The sequence below is a fragment of the Penicillium daleae genome (genome assembly GCF_028827525.1).
Source record: "Penicillium daleae strain IBT 16125 chromosome Unknown utg000008l_segment0_segment0, whole genome shotgun sequence".
Taxonomy (NCBI): Eukaryota; Fungi; Ascomycota; class Eurotiomycetes; order Eurotiales; family Aspergillaceae; genus Penicillium; species Penicillium daleae.
Window position 1 is genome coordinate 3587315 of NW_026623156.1, and position 19764 is coordinate 3607078.

The 19764-nt window shown below is 50.6% G+C and overlaps 6 protein-coding genes across 6 annotated transcripts; 3 read left to right on the forward strand and 3 right to left on the reverse strand.

Annotated features, from left to right (window-relative positions):
- Positions 1 to 139: 139 nt before the first annotated feature.
- Positions 140 to 1005, reverse strand: N7458_009833 (SNAP receptor PEP12; the record flags this gene model as incomplete). The annotated part of the gene is made up of 2 exons (XM_056913215.1): positions 140 to 658; positions 709 to 1005. The coding sequence occupies 2 exons, from the start codon at positions 1003 to 1005 to the stop codon at positions 140 to 142; spliced, it is 816 nt and encodes a 271-aa protein (XP_056762064.1).
- A 435-nt stretch (positions 1006 to 1440) lies between these two features.
- On the forward strand, positions 1441 to 3562 carry N7458_009834 (nucleoporin NDC1; the record flags this gene model as incomplete). The annotated part of the gene is made up of 3 exons (XM_056913216.1): positions 1441 to 1576; positions 1668 to 1935; positions 1993 to 3562. 3 exons carry the CDS (start codon positions 1441 to 1443, stop codon positions 3560 to 3562), a joined length of 1974 nt encoding a protein of 657 aa, XP_056762065.1.
- Positions 3563 to 3942: 380 nt separating this feature from the next.
- Positions 3943 to 4742, forward strand: N7458_009835 (AAA-ATPase Vps4-associated 1 family protein; the record flags this gene model as incomplete). The annotated part of the gene is made up of 4 exons (XM_056913217.1): positions 3943 to 4053; positions 4159 to 4446; positions 4512 to 4579; positions 4628 to 4742. 4 exons carry the CDS (start codon positions 3943 to 3945, stop codon positions 4740 to 4742), a joined length of 582 nt encoding a protein of 193 aa, XP_056762066.1.
- A 4711-nt stretch (positions 4743 to 9453) lies between these two features.
- dspC (dual specificity phosphatase YVH1) lies at positions 9454 to 11080 on the reverse strand (the record flags this gene model as incomplete). The annotated part of the gene is made up of 4 exons (XM_056913218.1): positions 9454 to 9916; positions 9993 to 10346; positions 10678 to 10899; positions 11043 to 11080. 4 exons carry the CDS (start codon positions 11078 to 11080, stop codon positions 9454 to 9456), a joined length of 1077 nt encoding a protein of 358 aa, XP_056762067.1.
- A 5458-nt stretch (positions 11081 to 16538) lies between these two features.
- N7458_009837 (uncharacterized protein) lies at positions 16539 to 16939 on the reverse strand (the record flags this gene model as incomplete). The annotated part of the gene is made up of 2 exons (XM_056913219.1): positions 16539 to 16831; positions 16891 to 16939. 2 exons carry the CDS (start codon positions 16937 to 16939, stop codon positions 16539 to 16541), a joined length of 342 nt encoding a protein of 113 aa, XP_056762068.1.
- Positions 16940 to 17067: 128 nt separating this feature from the next.
- On the forward strand, positions 17068 to 19322 carry znfA (putative C2H2 finger domain protein; the record flags this gene model as incomplete). Its single annotated transcript, XM_056913220.1, has 3 exons — positions 17068 to 17525; positions 17630 to 18745; positions 18806 to 19322. The coding sequence occupies 3 exons, from the start codon at positions 17068 to 17070 to the stop codon at positions 19320 to 19322; spliced, it is 2091 nt and encodes a 696-aa protein (XP_056762069.1).
- Positions 19323 to 19764: the final 442 nt, after the last annotated feature.

Here is a 19764-nt window from a genome sequence, read left to right on the forward strand (position 1 = left end):
TGAGAACGAAAAGCCCGGTGAAGGCCGTGGCATGTAGGATGCATCAGGGATATCGTGCACAGACATAAGAAAGGGGAAGAGGGCCGCCATGATCAAGTGGAAATAACAAGACAAGCTCAAACCGCGAGAAAACAAAAATCTATCCAAGGACAACAGCAAGAACGATGATGGTCAAAATAACAGCCAGAATAATAAGCAGACAGCATGCCTTGTTGCGTGCATTCTTCTGATATCGGCTGGCACTGCGTAGCTCGGTGTTGGCGCCTCGAGTGTCTTGAGAAACGTTCTGGACATTCTCGCTGATGATGTCAAGCTGACCACCTTGCTCATTAACGATATGAGCAACATCCCGGAACAACTCGTTCAATTCGCCAACACTCTGTTCAATGTTTCGGATCTCGTTCTCGCGCTCGATGATAAGAGATTCCTGGAAATCTACCTCGCTCTGGTTGGCCATACGGGACTGTTCCTCCAGCTGCTGTTGCTGTAGCTGTACTCCCGCCTCGCCAGATGGATGGTCACCCTCCTCGATGGCCGTCCGGGCTGCGACAGCCGATGCACGTTGCTTCTCCAGGGCGCGGCGCTGAATCGTCTGGAATTCATCCAGACTGGCCTTGAATTCGGACGACAGCTTTTGCTGAGTCCATTTTTGAGATGGCTAGTTGCAAGTGTTAGCCAAGGTGACAGGACTTAGACTGTTTGACATACATTTACGTCCTCCCATTGCTGGATCTTCTTCAGCCCGTCGCCCACATCCTTGAACCCCGCCCGGGTCTCCTCCAGGAGGTTGTGGACTCTTTCGCGCACTCGCTCAGTATCCCGTTTCGTGCCGAGAAGTGCAATTTGATTAGACAAGCGAGAGATGTTGGAGGTCAATGTAAAGAGTTGGTCAGATAAAGACTCGGCCAAATGGTCGAAGCCAGGATCGTCACGGTATTGCGGGTCATCGGACCGGCGCATATCGGTGGGCTGGGCCTCCAGCGAGTTCAAGCGGTCGAAGGACATGGTGGATGTGATATGGTTAAAGAATGAATGTCAGCCACGAAAGAGGTACACAGTTATCAGAGATGCGCTTGTGTAAAGTGCTGCCTTCCCTGGGACCGCAGGACAACTCCTCACATGACGTATATACCGCACTAGTGCTAAAGTGGACTAGCCTCAATAGCCACAGATAACACCCATAAGCCACATAAAAAGTCACATGACTAGATGTGGCTGGTGTGTTTTGATGCTCAAAATATTCCATCATGGACTCACCTTGAATCCGATCCCATCGCTCAGGCGCACACAGCTGCATTCGGCCTTGCCCATCAGCAAACACTGTCGCGGACCCCGAAGTTACCTCCTACAGCTCTCGCAGCTCCTGGGATGCTCACCCTGATGATGCTCTAAGCCTCGTCCATTGTCCTCCACGACTCCCATCCCACCCAAGCTTCCACCATGGCCGCCGCTGCCCAACCCCGGCCGTACAGGCGGATCCTCACCTCGGCTCTGCACCGGCGGTTTGTTCATGCGTCTGCGCTCTCATTACTAGTCTGCTATGCCGTCTCAATAGCAATTGGCGACAAGTCCTCGTGTCAGTATTCCGAATCCATGATCAAAGCGGTTCGAGAGTCTGTCTTGTCTCGCGCTTCAATTTCAGCCCGCTGACAAGTGCCCATGCTTAGTTTTCTGGACATGGTTTCCTATCGGCCTATGCGGACTACGCGCTGTCATGATCTTTCTTTCAGTCCTTCTCATATTCGTTCTTCGTGTCAGTCAGATGCACTTGGGTCCAAGAACAACACCGTCCTCGCTCAGCACCTTCAGATACCTATTTCCGCTCCAGGTTGCCCACACATTCTGTTGCTATTTCTTCTCCGCTTGGTGGTTTACTGAGCTCTATCTCTGGTCGTCCTCGAAGGAGGCCCAGTTGGACATCGTGAAATGGGGCAGGTATGTCAATGCGAACGGAATGGTGGGAAATTGGACGATCGCTAACGCCGGCCTTAGATCACACGAGAGACCCCTTCTCAACGAACGACCGATTTACATTCATACCTATCACCTCCTACTGGCCTGTGCCCAGGCTACGGCCCACCTGTACTATGACTACGATCAGATCCCCGTCCCTGTCGCGCTACGAGCCACCAAGTCCCCAGATCAGCGCACACACCAGGTCCTGCCAACCTCTAAATACATTAAGAGTGCCCTTCCGCAGCGGATCAAGTGTGGTCTGATGATGAGTGTGATCGTTGCAGGAGGCACTCCCTTCCTGTACCTTATATTCTTGCGACAGAGTGCTTGGGGTTTGTCCATGTACTTTGCCAAGCTCTTTTGGAGCTTTTCACGCTCTGCGGCCAAGCCTGACAGCTTCTTCCCGCCATCTTTTGGGTCTTTGATCATCCGGTCTCTCATCTCAGGCTCTTTGCTTGTTATCAGCTGGCAGTCGGCCAATCTTTTCTTTTCCATTTTCCTTGGCAAGGAACCTCTGAAGCGTGGACAGCCCCTCACTGCAGATGCAAAGGACCCGAATGCTAGCTTGCTTTCTGGTCTGAAGGCTAAGAAGCACATTGTCAAGGCCTTTGCTCTCTGGGAACTTGGTCTTATTAGCCAGCGTCAGCCTGATCGCCGGAAGGCAATCTTCAATGAGATTGACGGAGATAACGGTTCCACTTGGAGCCAAATTCTCAACTGCGCGAAAGAAGAAATTCAGGGCATCACTAAAAGGATCGAGGCCAGCAAGGCTCCCAAGCCTGGTGTTAAACCTGCTGGACAGCCGAATGGCGCTAAGCCTGAACTACTCACTTTGCCCAGGTTGACGGATGCACCTAAGGATCAAAACATCTTTACAATAGCCCCGAAGGCGACCTCTCGCCACGAGAAGTTCGGTGAGGCTTTTGGCTCAACTGCCAAAGCATATGGGCAGTCACCAGACTGGACACCCAAGGCACGGGCTCGCGCTCGAGAGGTCTTTGACAGGGCTTCCACCGCAATGCTCAGTCCAGAGCGAAAGCAAAAACTACTAGCTTCTACCCAGGAGTTGAAGCGTCTTACCGGTGGGCCATCCACAACCTATAAGCCTGAGGATGTGCACCCCATCCTTGTTCAAGTCCTTCAATGGTGCCGGCCCCTGCGACAAACATATGCCCAGCGAGCATCGAGCGTCGTCTTCGGCACTCCCGAATCCTCCCTCAGCTCAATTGTGGACGCCGTTGATTCCCTGACGCGTATGCTTATTGCCAGTCTTGATGAAGATCAGTACGGCAAAGTTCAAGCTGATGTGCCTTCAGTGGTTAATCTATTTACCCAGACTATCATTTCTCTTGATGCGTTTGTGCACCAGGGTGGTCTTGATGCCCACTGGACAGACGTCTACTTCCCACCCTCTAGCCAGCCCCAGGCACAAGCAGAAGCACGGAGAGTTCCGGAAGTTGAGTTGGTGCTTGGTACCTTGCAGAGCGGCCTGCTTGACCTTTTGGAAGCCTTTAAGCCTTACCTGCGGGACATTGGTCTCACTGGTAAAGACCTTCGCTTGGCGAAGGAGGCAGCTGGTTACGAAGAGGAGCAATCGGCTCCATGATTACGAGTTCTGATGCTTTCTGGGACCTAGGTTGTTGTATTGTTTTCTGTCACCCAGTATCGTTTATTCCTGTACCTCCCGGTGGGGTTGGTCTGATGAAAGAACAAATGCATGGTTTGGCGTTTTTGATAGGAATTGAAATATCATTGTAATCCTCCAGCTCATTTGAAGGGTTGTTCTTGCCTAGAAAATGTCCTAGTCCATTCTAGAGAACTTGGGACATTGTTGATATTTCGCTCCAGCCAGGTCACATGACAGCGTCTTTCAGATAACCTCATTTCCAAGCCCACCTGTGGTTGTCTTGAGATTAGCGAGCCACTCCGAATCCAGACCTCTTCGAGACTATTATCTACAAGTAAAGGGTATAGGGGCTCTCGGCTATGTCTTTGACAAACGTCTATCATCTGCGCCGAGTTACAGACACCTCTGCGAAAGCATGTTTAATCTGCTACAAGCCGTCAACCAGCGTGATGATCACACCGGATAACAAGGTAGGGCTGCTCTAGACATGATTTCCACCGAAATAGATTAGTTGGAACTTGATCAATCTGGCCAAATCAGTCTTCTCTGCCCTCACACGCTCACGTCGTCGACAGGACTTCTTCTACGTGTGCCCCGCACATCTCCAGGACCGCCACTTCTGCTCGCCCATCGTCGACGCCGAGAGCGAAGCAGCGCGTTTGAAAGAGCAGAAGATGGCTGAAGAAATTGAAAAGGTCAAGAAGGAGTATGAGGAGAAACAGAAACGGAAGAAGGAGCGCGAGAAGCAATCCAGCAAGGATGATAAGGACAAGGAAAAGGAGAAAAAGAAGGAAAAAGACGATTCCAAAGACAATGATTCCACCAATTCAAAGACAAACCTGGAGAAGGAAAGAGATGATAAGGTGAGCTCCTAAGGAAATATGGAAGTTCACCGCCACTCGCCTGTGCTAAACGGCCTCCTCTTCAGATCGAGTCTATCGAAAAGGGGACAGAGTCAAAGCCAGATAGCGGCCCTCGAATTTTCGCACTACACAAGTATGTTCATGACTGCCTCCAAGCCTGAAGATTGCTCATAGATTACAGGACATTCTACCAAATGCGCATCGATCGGCTGAGAGGCATCGAGATGGCCAAACGAAATCAGGAGAGAATGAGAAATCCTTCCCTGTTTCCTTCTGTCCCCAACAAGGATCTCTAGTCCCGAAATCTTTAAATCTACAACAGATGATGACATTGGAAGGACACCAATGTTTCAGATTGGCATTGCTGGCTTCGTCTGTCGCCTTGCACTCTCTTCCTGGTGTGTTGAGGCCCGCTGATGAGTACTGGAGGCTCACCTAAAGAGACCAGTCCAGACATTGTATGTGAACAGACCACGACGATTCACGAAATTGATGACAACCGCCCCAAACCCACACTCCATTTTGCATCATTCCAAATGCACCTCATCAGACCAGCAGCATATCTACCGCTCTAGAACCCCGATCACGGAAGCCAACGGATGCAACCACGTCGCAAAAGCCCATTTTTCAGGCAAGACTCGTTTCATCCCACTGCATCTCCGCGACATGCCAAGGGTGGCTTTGCAGCAAACCTTTGTCTCGGCCATCCCAAAGCCAATCTCATCACGGCGGGGAAAGAAGGAACCAAACGAGTAACCGCGCCACAGGGCTACTATGACTCGAGCCCGCACGCAACGCAGACGCCCGTCATGCTAGTTTCCGTCTTCACGAAACCATAGGGGTCTAATCCTGTGTAATGCAGAAAAGGACCCGTGAGCGCTGCGGTCGGGCTGAGAAGGAACAAGCCATAAAAGCACAGTCCACACATTGATTCTCCCTCTCGTCTACAAGTTCATCATTGTACATACCATTTTCAATGCAAGGCCTCCCACCTCGGCCCGTTCACAGGACTAGCGTCACCTTGCTATTGCTAGCTTCAGAAGTTGATCGGGAACCTACAGTCCCATTTTTTCTCCGCATCTAAAGCGCTCATGCTCACCGCGATTTCCGTGGAGACAGAGCTTGAGTACGGAAGATTCGCACGACGTAAGACTGGCCCTGTTTGGTGGGGTATCTTGCACGGGAATAAGCACTAAAGGCCGTCACCATTGAGGCGTGCCCTCTATCACAAACCTTGCACCCCCTCTTCTTCCAGAAAATGGCCCCCATCAGCCCTAGTAGGCTATTTCTATTCGTATTCACCGGTCTTGGTACCGGTGTGTTTCCCGCTTGATCTCATACATAAGGCTGACAGCATTCCCACTGGCATGAGGCTTGAGCCTTGGTTCTTGGAGCTATACTATTGGGGCAGCTCTGTGGAAGGCTGACTCTGCCTTGACCGATTCGACAGGTCTCAATGTTATAGGACTCGTGCTTACTTCCCTTTGAAGCTATAATTCACATCGTTCGTATCTATTTTCAGAAGCATCTGGCGGGGTTGTGTGGTATCTCTGACCCCACGATGGGACTCGCGGCTAGAACGTCAGCCTCAATATAGAGAGAGTTGTTCGCTCGGCTAGATGACCAGGCTGCAACTCGCAATCCGCTCATGTCTTTCTGGTTCGTCTAGCTACATGGTAAGATACTACATGAATATCCAGGCGGATCAGATGCTCTTGTCACCTGCTGACGCTTTGATGAGGCTCAATGTCCCTACTTTGGGGTCCAATTTTCAATGATGCCCACAGGGTCCCCAAGCGCGGTTATCACACCGTCAAGCTAGTAAGCTAGCCCTACACGTTTAGTGTACCCGCTGGTACTATCTAAACGGATGATTGGGCATGTTAACATTCAATCATTACTGCCTATCGCCTCGTCCAAAATTGTAGCAGGCAACAAGTAGTCAAGTTAACTGTCGATGGTTGTAGTGTACATACAGTAGTCCATCCTAGCCCGATGAGGCACCTCTTATGCTAGGCTGCATGAAGCTAACTCAGTAGCTAGTGTTATGCGTTTTGAAGGAATGCTCCGCCTCGAATTTCAATGCCACCTCCTTCCGCTTAAGTACACCAGCTGTTACGTTATCGAGCACGTTGGTGCCTGTAGCTGTCTCTAAGATTAGTAGTCTACGATGGATATAGCTTGTCGGGTTAGAGGGAATAGGAGCCTGAAACAGTTGGAGTGAATCAGTCACCAACAATTAGATAGCCCCTTGGCTAGTCACTGTTCCAACTTATCCGATCTAGCGCTAATCCGAACAAGCCACCCTCCACCGAAAGCCTAAACTCTGGGAAAAGATGTCCTTGAATTATGCAGGCCGATCATAGTACCCGAACGCCTAGCCCAAAGAGCGAAGTCTAATCCTAGTAGACACCTTCTATAGAGGGCAGGATTGAAATAAAGCAGCTAGTTAACTATGATATCAGCGTCAGCCAGAGTATGAGTAGCAGTGAGTGCGAAGCAGCGATCTTGACCTTGCGAGGCAATCAATACGCCAGCTGTTGGCTGTCAAGAACTCCACTAGGAGCCTGAGAGCTCCCTGCAAGGTAGTGTGCACTGCCCCACCCCCACCAGGGCCTACGGGCCTACCAATAGGGCGGACCTTTAGGCTAGGCCTACTTGTATACTCCTTAGAGAGGCCGGGTGTCTGCGGGTATAACTTGCTAGAGCTCTTGGGAACACCGTAGCCTGTACTCCGTACTGACGTATGTACTGTTTGGAGGAGCATTGCAGTACATTTTAAATAAATATCTAGAAACCGAGTATCAATTGGTCAGGATGAATAAACAATACTTGCCTGGTTGGCCCATAACGCCTCTTAACGTGAAGGTACGGAAGTAGAATGTGCCATTTCCTAAATTGCCCTGAACCAACGCCCTACAACCCTATGTGCCCGCTAGATGATACCGACTCCTATTGGACACTTGTCCCAGGGCATCTTCATTCTCTTTCGCATATTGCTCCATACATTGACCAGTGTACGGCAAAGGTATAACGAGAAACACCCACGCAGGGCGTAAGTTATAACCGTCTTTAACAGGTAATACGAATACGCACCGCTACGGTCAGTAGGAGCCAATCGGGAGCAGCAGGAAGCCGACCCGCTTTGCACAGCCTCCTTCCGCTGTCCTGATTCCTCCCAACCTTGGAAAAGTCGCCCTCCCTGAAGGCTGAAGGAGCCTGAAGGGGGGCAAATCATCACCGACTCGGTTCCATCCCAGCGTCATTGGCGTCTGACTACTATGCTGGTCCTGAGATGAAACACGACTGAAAATAATAGGATGCACACACCATGTTAGCGCGGCTGGGACTTATGGGACTAGGGCCTCGTGGGGAAAGTTGAAGAACAAAAATGTATGGATCAGAATCAAGTCCAAGATCTTAATCTTGTAAACCATGAACGCTGTTCTCCGTTCTCCGAATCGCCGGAAAGGCTGTCAGAAAGTGGACTTAAGTGGAGGCGCTGGGAGCTGACGAACGACGTGGCGGCGGTGACATGCCCTTATTGACTGGTACGGGTTACCCCTGGCTTCAACGTTCGAGGATGACTATTCCGAGTCATGTTTGCTTCGTTGGTGCGCGACTACAGAGTGAATCATAGTCAGATTGAACTATCATGAGTGGTGGTAGATATGAGGCCTCCATCCTCCTCCATTCGAAAGGTTCTTCGGTACAATGCAGCCCTACATGAGCATGGATTTTTATTCGTGCCTGTCTCCTGGGTAAAAACTATATAACCAAGGCAGCTATATACGTCCCTTAGATTGGCTCGTATAATACTAGCTCTTTGGCATCGCTGGCAAACTATCATGTTCGTTCGAAGAAGTTGATACGGTGGGATTCCATAAGTTTGAATCCACCTGCTCATTCTGCCGTGCCAAGACTTTTCTGCCGGGAATGTTGATCCGCAGGAGTATAGGCAAAAACGCTTGGATTTCAGGTTTTGAAGACCGTATTTTGGAGACAGAGCTTATTGAATCCTCGTTACTTTTTTCAAGCCCTTTATTTACGCTATTAACGACGATATGCGAATTACAATGCCAGCTCAAGGTAGGCGGTGTGATCGGTGTAGAAAAGCGGTCAGGGAGGGTGTTTCAAACTTTTGAACACCCACTGTACAGGGCTATAAGTGGCTACTGGGATGAGCTGTAAGATCTGACGGAGCTTGTCATCCTAAAATAGTTATTCGGGTAACTCTTGTGGGTATGTGTTAAGATGAGGCTGATTGACGAGCACCTCTAGGCGAGAAGAGGGCTGATTTCGCGAACCTCGTGTCAGCTCTTACAAGCCTTAAGTGATTATAGACCCAATTCGAGAGAATACAGCCAGCAGAGCCGCTAGCTCGTCCTCTGTCTATCGTCCTCTTGGCCCGTCTTAGCGCCTCTGCGTATTCACCAGGCAGAAGCTTCCCACCAAGTCTAGTAAAAAGCCACTTTAAATGGATGATTTCAGTAATTACTGAACTCCATTAGGTCTGACCGCTCGATCTGACGCATGTCCTTGCTGAATATCAAGATATCGAAGCACCGGCGGGCTTGGAGCCTCACAGAGTCACAGTTCCCCATGCTGACATCTTCCTCTTCCATGTCGATCAGGCCAGGCGTGACGCATGATCGTACAGAAAGTATTTCGGGGAATTATCGCACATGTATGACGCAAGTGGCCGTCGCAGAGGTGTAGGTTTCGCCGAACGGAGTAACTACTGAGATCTCTCCAGGGAACTCAGTAATACTGGATGTGCACTCGCGTGGCTTGCAGTGTTGTTCAATCGAATTCGTCACGGACAATGTGGAGACCCTGTCGATCACCACGTTTATGTGGTGGCTCAAAACAACAGGGAAAAAAAAAAAAAAAAAAAAAAAGAATGGCTTGTTGCGATTCGCTGAGAGTGGTTTTCATGGCTCGTAAATCTTTATGTATGCGATTATGTTCTTTTTAAATCATGGTCATGAATAAGAAACGACATTTTCAGAGATTGCCACGCCCAGAGCCTGGGTCATTGCTCTCAGGCGGCCGCATGCCTGGAGGTAGACGAATACCCAAAGCTGATGTTCCTCCTGGACCCCTGGCTGCGAAATTTGTTCTGGTCGCAATGTCCACCCGAGCTTTCGCGAGCCCGATAGCAGGCACCACCCATCCACCACAACTGCATTGCATGCCTTGCCAGGCGAATTTACCAATGTTGGCTCCGCAGCCCGAGTTGGGACATGTTAGGCGACCTGATAAAGGGGCATCCGCGGAGTAATCGTCGTAGGTTGAATCCGCATCGGGATCCGAGCCTTCTTGAACCGAGGACGGGAATAAACTCGGACGCATCCACTTTAGCGGATGGAGGAACACATGAGCACATGCCGTATCAGCGGGCATTCTAGCGCTCTTTTGCTTATCTTGATCGTGATTGATAATGAAAGGGGTTGTCGCAAGGGTACGCCTGATTGGTGACATTAGTGATCTTACATGATGACCCTGAATGGCAGGTGTAGCCCGTTTGGGCATGGGACACGAACCGGCACTTGCGACACTTAATCTCCACTGAGTGGCCGGTACTATTTTCCTTGGGCTGAACAGGAAGCTCATCTTCAAAGCGCACCGACTTCAACTCTGGGGCTCGGCCACACGCCACACTTTCTTCAACATCACGGTGGTACAACCAGCGCTGGTAAACAGGGTTCTCTGTGACATCGTCTGGGCAACCCATTTCGTGGTAGAGCTCCAATTGTTTCACGAACCCTTCATTGGGTTCGCAGAGTGGTCGGGACTGCCTCAAAATCTCCAGTGCAGATTGCGGTGTGAGCGCACCTGGCTGTTGGTGGAGCAAGTAGGCAATGCACACAGTTGCGGACCGGGACTTTCCCATAGCACTAGATCATCATGATTAGTGTTCCAAGATACTTACTCAGGCATGTGGCAGAGATTGCACGAGTTGTGTTAGAATTGAAGGCGCAGGATACACAACAGAAACCCAAGCAACATAGGGAAGAAGAAAACATAACATCCAATAGAGAGCCCAAAAGACAAAAGATACTCCAGCCACACGCAGATCGTAATTGATATAACACAAGTAGTGACGTAGGAGGCCTTTGTAGGGAGGCAAATGAATAACGTCTGGGAGAAAAAGTCCACAGAGCCAACGACAGCCAGCTCCGGCAGGGCGATGCGATGTGCAGAAAAAATCAAAAAAGTAGGACTCACCAGTGCACCAGAACACCGCCACCACCGTCTAAGCCAGCTTGAATGAACTTGACAGCAGCAGGCAAATGCTCCAATAGGTTCTCATCTTCAACATCGTCGACAGCTATGGAGAGATGTTGATAGGACGCAAATGTTTCCTCTGCGGGGTTAAGTCGTAGCACAGAAACCACATGAGTGATATCTGCACGAGCTAAAGCGGCTTTGTTCTTGAGGCAGAAGATCCTGTACATATAGGGACCTGGTTAGTACAGAGGGTAATAGAGATTGGAAAACCCAAAGGACCCAGCATCAAGGCCCACTTTGACAGACAACAGCCAAGGCGAGTATCGAGTCTCGAGTTTTGAGGATTAGTGAAACCTTCTTACCCGCCAATGTAGATGTTATGACCCGGAATTTGATTCATGTTGATTGTGACAGGGTGACGATAGTTTGAAAAGGAGAGAAAACAGGGACGCCAGCCGAGTGGTGAATATCAAGCCCCAGCAATATCATGCGAAGTAAACCCAGCAGACTCTTTCCTCCCAATTGAGCAGGCGGAGATTTCCCTTTGAGCCTCGGCCCCAACTCAAAAGATTCCCCAATCGCCCAAACGGGCCGTTAGGGCAAGGGCATCCCGTGACCATGTGACTAGGTGACCCTGAAGACTGTGCTGGCGTTGCCTGAGGCCTCAACATCTAGATTGATAATGAGGACTCTCATTTGATCTCTCCATCAACGCATCGCTCGACTCTCAACTCCAGCACCGACGAGCGGCGAGCATCCACTACACCGGTATCGCTACAGGATACGCCACATTGATCTCTCATGGTCTGTCCGGTGCAGCCAATCTCCAACAGCAATGGGTGACCAGCTCACGCGCAAGTCTCAAGAGTGGGTTCATGACCCGGTACACTAGAGCCCACTTATGATTCACTCCGCATTTTCGAAGAGATTGGATGAGCCGGTTTGAGCGTAGCTTGTGTCGCGACGCGCAAAGACACCGCGGATACTTTCAAGCTACTGTAATCAAGGCTATACGGGCCCTCATTGGCCTAGAAGCTCTTGGACGATCCCGCCAATTGGATGTGCCGTTTCTCCTCTACGAACCACTCTCCAGCTCGCCACCACCATCGCAAATGAGAAAATTGATCTGTATCCTGTCGACTAGATACAGCTTACCAGTGTAACGGCATCCTCGTGCATACCGAGTGTATCACTCTATAAGATCTCTACCGCGTGCGCGAGAAATCTCGGTGTGGTGACGAAAAGCTTTAGCCGAGCGGTTCACGCCTCGTGGGTGGGGCCTTGATTTATCCCCGACAACCTTCAATCCACCAGATGTCCCGCCAATTGATTCGTCCAGCCGCCCTTGCAAGGGGGGTTTGACTTGCCTTCGGTAAGTTTGAAAGTCCTCCACGAGATTTGCAGGACGGGAGATTCATGGAATTTGCTGTATACGGAGGGCTTGAACTGCAACCGGACTATGCGAATCACACTGTATGTACTGTCATACTGTACATACACTCCGAAAGAGGCGCCTCTAGAACCGCGGGATTCTCAGCCCTCTAGGGCTTGGGGCGTCGAATGCCTTCGAATATTGGCGTGTCAGAAACTGAAGACGCTGGCACTGGCGCTGGCGCATGCATTCGGCTTAGACCACAGCCTCTTAAGGCTTAGGCTGACGCCTTATAGAGTATGACCGTGGATCTCCAGCTGACCCCGTTGTCTATTGCCACATCGGGGAAGTAGAGAGTGAGGGGTCGAATCTGACTGGGCCTGGGCTACGCTAACCCCTACCATTTTGGCATACCTCGGCAAGAACATCTATGCTACCGCCGGATGTATGACGCCTTAGTATGTGTATTATTAAGACCACGCAATTCAAGGTCGACGGCTGAGTGTTAGGCGGTGTGATATTTTAACGGATTACTCTGTAGTGGTATTCCCGTTGATGTTGTAGGAGTGACTATTGCATGTTTCGACATTCTGTTTCCCCCATTCGTGGTCCCTCACTAATTGGCTCGTACATGTATGGTCAGCATGCTAAACCTCGTTACCTGCCCGGGTACGGAGTATACCCTGTCCACTAGAGACCAGACCAGCGGACACAGAAGCAGCCCCGCTGCTCGTACCAGGAACCAATTTTAGGGACCTGTCCGAGGCTCCTGGATCGTGTCTGAGTCTTTTAGCGAAGACTGAACCTTGGGAAAATAAAAAATTAGAACAAGGAAAAGGGAGGCGCAAAGGCCAAGAAACCCAAACGACAGTACGGGGTACTGTGAAAAGCGTTCAGGTCAGGCCGTACGTACAGAAGCTGGTGTGGAGCATCACCCTGCCCTACCCTACCGTGCACAACGGGTCCATCCAATGGATAGTTATCTTCAAGGCTCAAGTGTCCGATGACTCAGCAATGCTCGTCAATCTTCCAGAATGTCACTGCTTTATTCGACGTCCAACCTGTTGGCAGCGTAGGGCGGTTCAACATGGCACACTTTTTCGCTTTTCCGTACCCATAAACTCGACTATCGTCGTCCACGTCCCTCACAGTAATCATTATCAGCAAAGATTATCTTGTGCCAAATCTGCTCTCTGCCCTACCCTGCCCGAGGGCTTTGTCACCCCCCTGTTCCTTCTCAAGTGACAGCGGACCGTCAGTGTGGCAGTGCATGCATGACTGGGCCCCAAGTGGAGCGCGCTAGGAAATCAGTGGGTCAGCACCGACGACTTACGATTGTCCGCGACTTGTGGAGGCAAGAAAGAATGTTCTCTTTGCTTTTTGCATGCGACTGTTTCCCCCCCCCCCCCTTTGTCCCTCTGACAACAAGATCCAAGTGCTCCCCGTCAAGACCAGGCGAAGAACCAAAAGAGACAAAGATACCGAAACAGAACAATTTTATCAAGGGAATAAGCCCACGCTACGGGAATCCGAATCCTCCGATGCAGTTCGATCTGATCGAACAATTTTGACCGTTGCGGGGATCCCTGCAGCATTACTTGATAACATGGGCTTCTCGTTCCATAGCCCATCCGTTTCGCAGCTAAGTAGGGAGTATGTACAATCCCGCCCGCAGGATTTCTTTAATCGCGCGACTCCAGTGCCCGAGGATATATAAGCCTACCGCCAAGTCGTGAATTGTTCCTAGCTCGGCGCCCCCCTATCGTGCCTTGTCCTTTCTTTCATGATCTTTAACTCCGTTGTCCTGGCCCCCCTCTGGCTTCATGAATGTCAGCAAGAATGGCCCCCGCTAACCATGGTTCCTTGCGGATGGACTTGCTCGCGTTACTGGATGAAGTGGCCTGCAGAAGAACGCGATGGCGATCGTCCCGACCCGTTTCCCTCGTAGCCCCTGGTCGTTGGTTTCCCGCGGTGCCTGGTCGTGTCATCAATTCCCTTGGTGAATTAGCTATCGTGCCCTTGCATGCAACCGCTTTAATGAGAAATTATCCCGGGGTTGTCGTGATGTCTCCCATACACTCGATCAACGAGACAATAGGGTTTTCAAAACCTTCCACTTCTGTCCACTCTGACCTCACAGCAATGGAGAAAGTGATGAGGGGCAAGGCACTTGTAAATTTTGTTTAATACTTTCAAGCTTCTCTGGTTGGTTCTTCCCAACCCATCATATAAGATCGAAAGTTAAGGCTGGGCAGCGATGGATTCTATTTGTTGAGGGCTGTCGCAAGCCCCATGTCTAAAAGGCCAGCCCTTCGTTAGCTTCCCCATCGCATCCCAGTTTCTGGAAGGCCCATTTCCCAGGTTCAGTGGGAAACAAAACCAAGGGTGAATAGTCTGCCCAGACCTCTGATTCGAGCAGAACCCAAGTAAAATTACGGGATCCCGGACACTCCGCGCATTTTCTCTTCTAAGGCTGAGGTCCGTTAGCCGTAGATGGGAAAGTCTGGCAGGCTAAACTGGACTAGGGCCGACTGTAAGTTACAGGGGTCCAACAAAAATAATCACGCTCTATACAAGCCCCACTGTTTTTCTGGCCGATTTTATATTACTAAGAGACTATCTGATCAACCAGATGATCTCTAAAATCGTATGAGGTAGGCGGAAGGGCAGGTGGCAAGTTCTGGCTGACCGCCCGATGTATAGGGAGGTGATTTTTTTTGTTGGACCCCCCCCTGTATATGTGTACGGAGAGACACATCCTTGTCATTACCCAATTAAGCCTAAGTCGAAGCACTACCGAGGCCGCTCACTAAGGCATGTAGCCTGCACGATGATACGACCAAGCGGCCGTAAGGAGGTTAGCATTGTCAGAGTTTAATTCGCCCCAGCCGGGTGCCTTGCGCCTTGTGCCCTACCGATGATCGGGTCAAGAATCCAACGTGGCCACCACAAAGTACAACCACACTAAACCCTATGGTAAGCTCCTCCCTCCCACGGCGTAATACTGGCAATAATAATACAGTTTTAATAACTATGGAACTTTGTTCCTTGTATGACGGAAGACCGGATGACAGGATCTGATTATTGATTTTGGAAGCAGAGGCGGCCACGTTCTGGGTAAAGTGTATCTGGTATGTAAGTAGGTTACGATGTACTCTGGCCATACATACATATACAAATCATACAGAACACATACAAAATCGACCTCCCATTACGGCTGGCTTGTTCATTTCTTGTCATTTCTTGTCTCTTTTGCCTCTTTTTCACCACCACGTCAACCATTCCCCCCCCCCCCCCCCGAACTGCAAGTTAACTCCGACCCAAAGACCCATCGACTGACTACTCGATGTTTCAATAATCATCTTTATTTCCATTATTATATTATTATTACTATTATTTGTTCATTTATTTTCCCCCCCCCCCTCCCCTTATTCCCTTTTCGTCTCGTTTTTGGCCTCGCGCCTTGGATGTTCCAGAGTCCAGCATCACCCCAGCTCCTTCTTCCCTTTCCCTTTCTCCACCTTTCCCACCGTCTCTCCCTTTCGCTTTCCATCTCTTCCTTCTTGGCTCAGCTCGGTGAGGATGAGATCACCGGAGTTGCCTCCCCTTCGATCTTAATTACTTTGTGGCTCGTGCCCTTGGACCCAATCAACTCGCTGCACCGCCATCTTGCCTGACTTGTCTACCTGCCCGATTTCCGGCCGCACTTAGCCTTGTTCTTTCTATTTCTCCTCCTACTCTTGCCCTCTTCTATTTTCCGCGCTGTTGCCCTGGTTTTGAACTAGTGGACACCCATTGTCTTCCTATCTTGTTTCTTCCTTGTTGCCTCGCGCAACAGCTAGGAGAATTCCCCAATTTGTCAGTTGTTCAGCTAGTGGCGGCGTTCCCGATAGAAGACCACGATCAAGATCCTTGGCTATCTTGTTCTTCTTGGTACTCGCGGCTACTCTTCTTGTGGAGGGTATCTAATTGCATTCGACGTTCTCTCTCTCTTCCACCGCGGAAGTGATACCCAACGTTCTCTTCGCCTCCCCCTCCGGTTCTTGGGATTAACATTTTCTTGATTTTCTCTTTTTTCTTCCAATTTAAAAGAAAAGGGAACACGAAAGTCCCCTCCCAGACGTCGAGCGCAAGACCAGAAAAAAGCATATGTCGCACTGGTCCCGCTCTGTACGATTGACTGTGGTTTCTATGGGACACACGACGGCTTCTGGACAGGGCTGTGTGTCACTCGTGCGGCAAACGTTTCATCCCATGAGGCGAATCGCCGAAAGTAAGTCACCCAAAAAGTTCAGCCCTACTCGTTGCAACTCGTGGTCTGCCATTCTACCCCCACTGCTTTATTCCTTTTTTTTCTCCCTCCTATTCTTATGGTCTTTTTGTGACCCATGCATGTCACTATCACCTAATACCACGCTCTCCACCCTGTCCATTACTCCACCCTATTCATCTACCCGCCTAGTCCTGGGCCACCCACGATATTAGGTCACTCGTCGCGCTCTTGCAACTTTCCCTCGGTGCCACCGGTCTGACTCGCAACTACAGCTGCTAGCATATTCCCAGTCGCATGAACACTGATTTTCAGGGCGTATTGGTGCTTAGTCCTGGCGTTCTGGACACGCACCTTGCCGTCGGCTCGCGCTTGCTGACCCCAGTTGAAGCTGGACCTTCTGGTTCCAAGTCGTCGGAGGCGCTGGTTAAACGGTCCCCCTAACAATCCACGGCCGGTTTCACGACGCTTGTAACTCAACTGGATTGGGTTATTGCTGCGACCACCATCTGGATTCAATCTACTTATCATTCTATCTCAAACCCATTCGCCTTTGGGGGTTTCGTACTTCTCTTTCTGATTTGCTTATTTTTGTTGTCCCTTGTTCCTTCGGTCATCTTGTGAGGCTGTCATCCGGCTGTTCTCCGCCATCCCCACCTGCTCGGCCGTATCTCTCAGCCTCAGCCCGTCCATGCTAGCTTCGCTGCCTACTCCCCCGCTTTGAATTGCCCTTGACCAGACGAGCATGGACCCACGAATGCCGACGCCGAACTTTCATGATTTCAAGGACCACCACGAACGCCATTCCGAACGCGTCCATATGATGCCCAGCCACTCATATTCATCGCGCGGCCCATTACCCATACCTTCTCGGCCCATCATGCACACCGCTCCGCCACCGTTACCTCCGCCGCCGCGTATTCGTGATCTTGAAAATGGTTACGATGCGGGTTGGTTATATGCGAATTCAAGTCGCTCAACGACGAGTCTTCCCCCGATCAACCCGAGTTCGAGTCTTTTTGGTGGTCACCGACGACCCGATTCTGCGCCGCTGAGTGATCGTATGGCGGTGGATGAATTAGAAGGACGACAAAATGGATTGCCGCTTTCGCGCAGCCCAGAGGCACAGATTAAAGTTGAACCGCCACCTCCTACAGAAGAGGGGTTCCCAAACTCCATGTCTGTCAATACGACGGGTTCTATGTAAGTTGTGGAAGTGGAAACTGCCATTGGTGATATTCGCAGATCCTCTGACTCGCGTATGCTTCATGCTTGGGGGGTGAACAAAGTACTAATAAATTTTATAGTCTAAAGGGCGAGCAAAACTTTTCGCTGCGCAGTGTCAAAGACTCGTCCAATGCATACGATCAACATGTACTTTCGAAGATTGGAAACTCACTTTCACCACGCAACTCGATCAGCCAAGGATCTGATCACCGAGGCTCAATTTCGGCACTAACAGTCCCATCAATTCCGTCTCGCGCATCCAGTAACTTGCCATCCCCGGGACCGTCAGAAGCAGGCTCGACCCTGGATGTGAAATGGTATAGCAGCCCTCAATCTGGTGGTGTGTCCCCCAGGAGCAAAGCTGGATGGAGGGAGTACATTGAAGGGCGCAGTCCGAGCGTGGAAAGTAATGCACCTTACTCGGCGGTGGAATACGATATGCGAGATATGGGTCGACGACGATATCGCGGAACGACACCTTCCAGGGAGGACAGCATCAGTCTACCCAGCCGTTCCAATCGCGGGAGCTACGATCAAGGCGTTTTCTCCGACATTGACGGTGAATTTTCTACCGATGACCCTGCTCCGCCTCGCCAGTTTATCCTCCGGGAACCCACGCCGCCATATCCCGAGGGTTCAAGGCAGGGCATGAAACGACGAGCATCTTCACCACCACGAGAGCCGATAAGTGACGATAGGCATACCTTGCATCAAGCAACGAGCAGTGGTGATCTGTCGCAACGGCGGACGGGTGGACAGCCCTTCACGAATACACTTTCGGTGAACCCGAGCTATGCCTCGAGCCATAGGACTCTTTCCGCAGCATCCTCGCTAAGCATTCGAACTTCCGGATCGTATTCATCTGCCCTTTCAATCGGTGGCAGCAGCATGACCAGTCTTTCTCCGTACGACCGGCCATCTCCGGGAGGCCTCTCGCCGTGCTCTGATTTGGATACGTTCCACGATAAGTCGATTCTGAATTCGAGCTCTCCTGCGTCGTTGATGCAGTCACTTCCAAGGCCTATGGCGGGGTCAAATACCCTAGAACCGCCTGCTACTGATGCTACAGGCAAGGTGTCCATGCCAAGTATTCTAAGTGTGCCCAAGACTTCTTCCACATCAAAAATGGGCGGACTTTATATCTGTGATTGTTGTCCAAAGAAGCCGAAGAAATTTGACAATCCAGATGATCTCCGGTAAGCTCCATGCCAAATTTACATTTACTTGATGGTTTTCCACTCTAACTCCAAAAACAGCTCTCATGAAATGGAAAAGCAATACTCTTGTCAATACTGCAACAATCGCTTCAAGAACAAGAACGAAGCAGAGCGACACCAAAATTCTCTACATCTCCGTCGCCACTCCTGGTCCTGTGCCGCCCTCCCAAGCTTCCAAGCCGCCTTCCACGGCTCCGCCTCTCCATCCTGCCAGACCAACGCCGGCCCCTCTCACGACTCTTGTGGTTACTGTGGTGAAGAATTCCCCAATTACCCTCGCCCAGATTGGGACCGCCGATTCGAGCACCTTACGACCGTGCACAAGTTCGGCGAGTGCAACAACGCGAAGAAGTTCTTCCGCGCGGACCACTTCCGCCAGCATCTCAAGCACAGCCATGCTGGAAGTAGCGGCAAGTGGACTAATATCCTTGAAAATGCCTGCATGAAGGAAGAGCAGCCGCCCGAGCCTAGGGATAAGTCTGGGGGTGTATCTGGGCTGCAAGGCTCAGGATCGCTGACCTCAAATACCATTGATGAGGTCCTCACTGAGCAGTGACATTTGCTTGGGCGCGCCGCGCCCAATTTTGTGGTTTGGGTTTCTTCTGCATTGCTGTATTACAGCATTGCGCTTCATCATGCCTATTCTCCGAAGGGTAGCGAGTCACATCCATTCGCTATATACGCTGTGTCCGTACCCGCATCCCCATTTCTACCTTTCAACCCGTAGAGGACCGATCCTCCAGGGTAAACCCCCAAATGCACAATCAAAAAAAAGCGATCCAATCTTTCCAGAAAGTGCCTCCTCCGGGAAGCACATCAAGGCATTGGATATAACGATATGACATGATCTCCTCTTACCTACCATCTCCATCAGTGATCATTCAGTTCTTGTTATTTTGTTACACCGTTCGAAGGAAGGCAAGGAGTGTAGAACGGGGAGTTTTTGTGTGTTCCTGGGTCTTGGGGGTTAGGTTACAGCTTCCGTGTACACCTGGAGC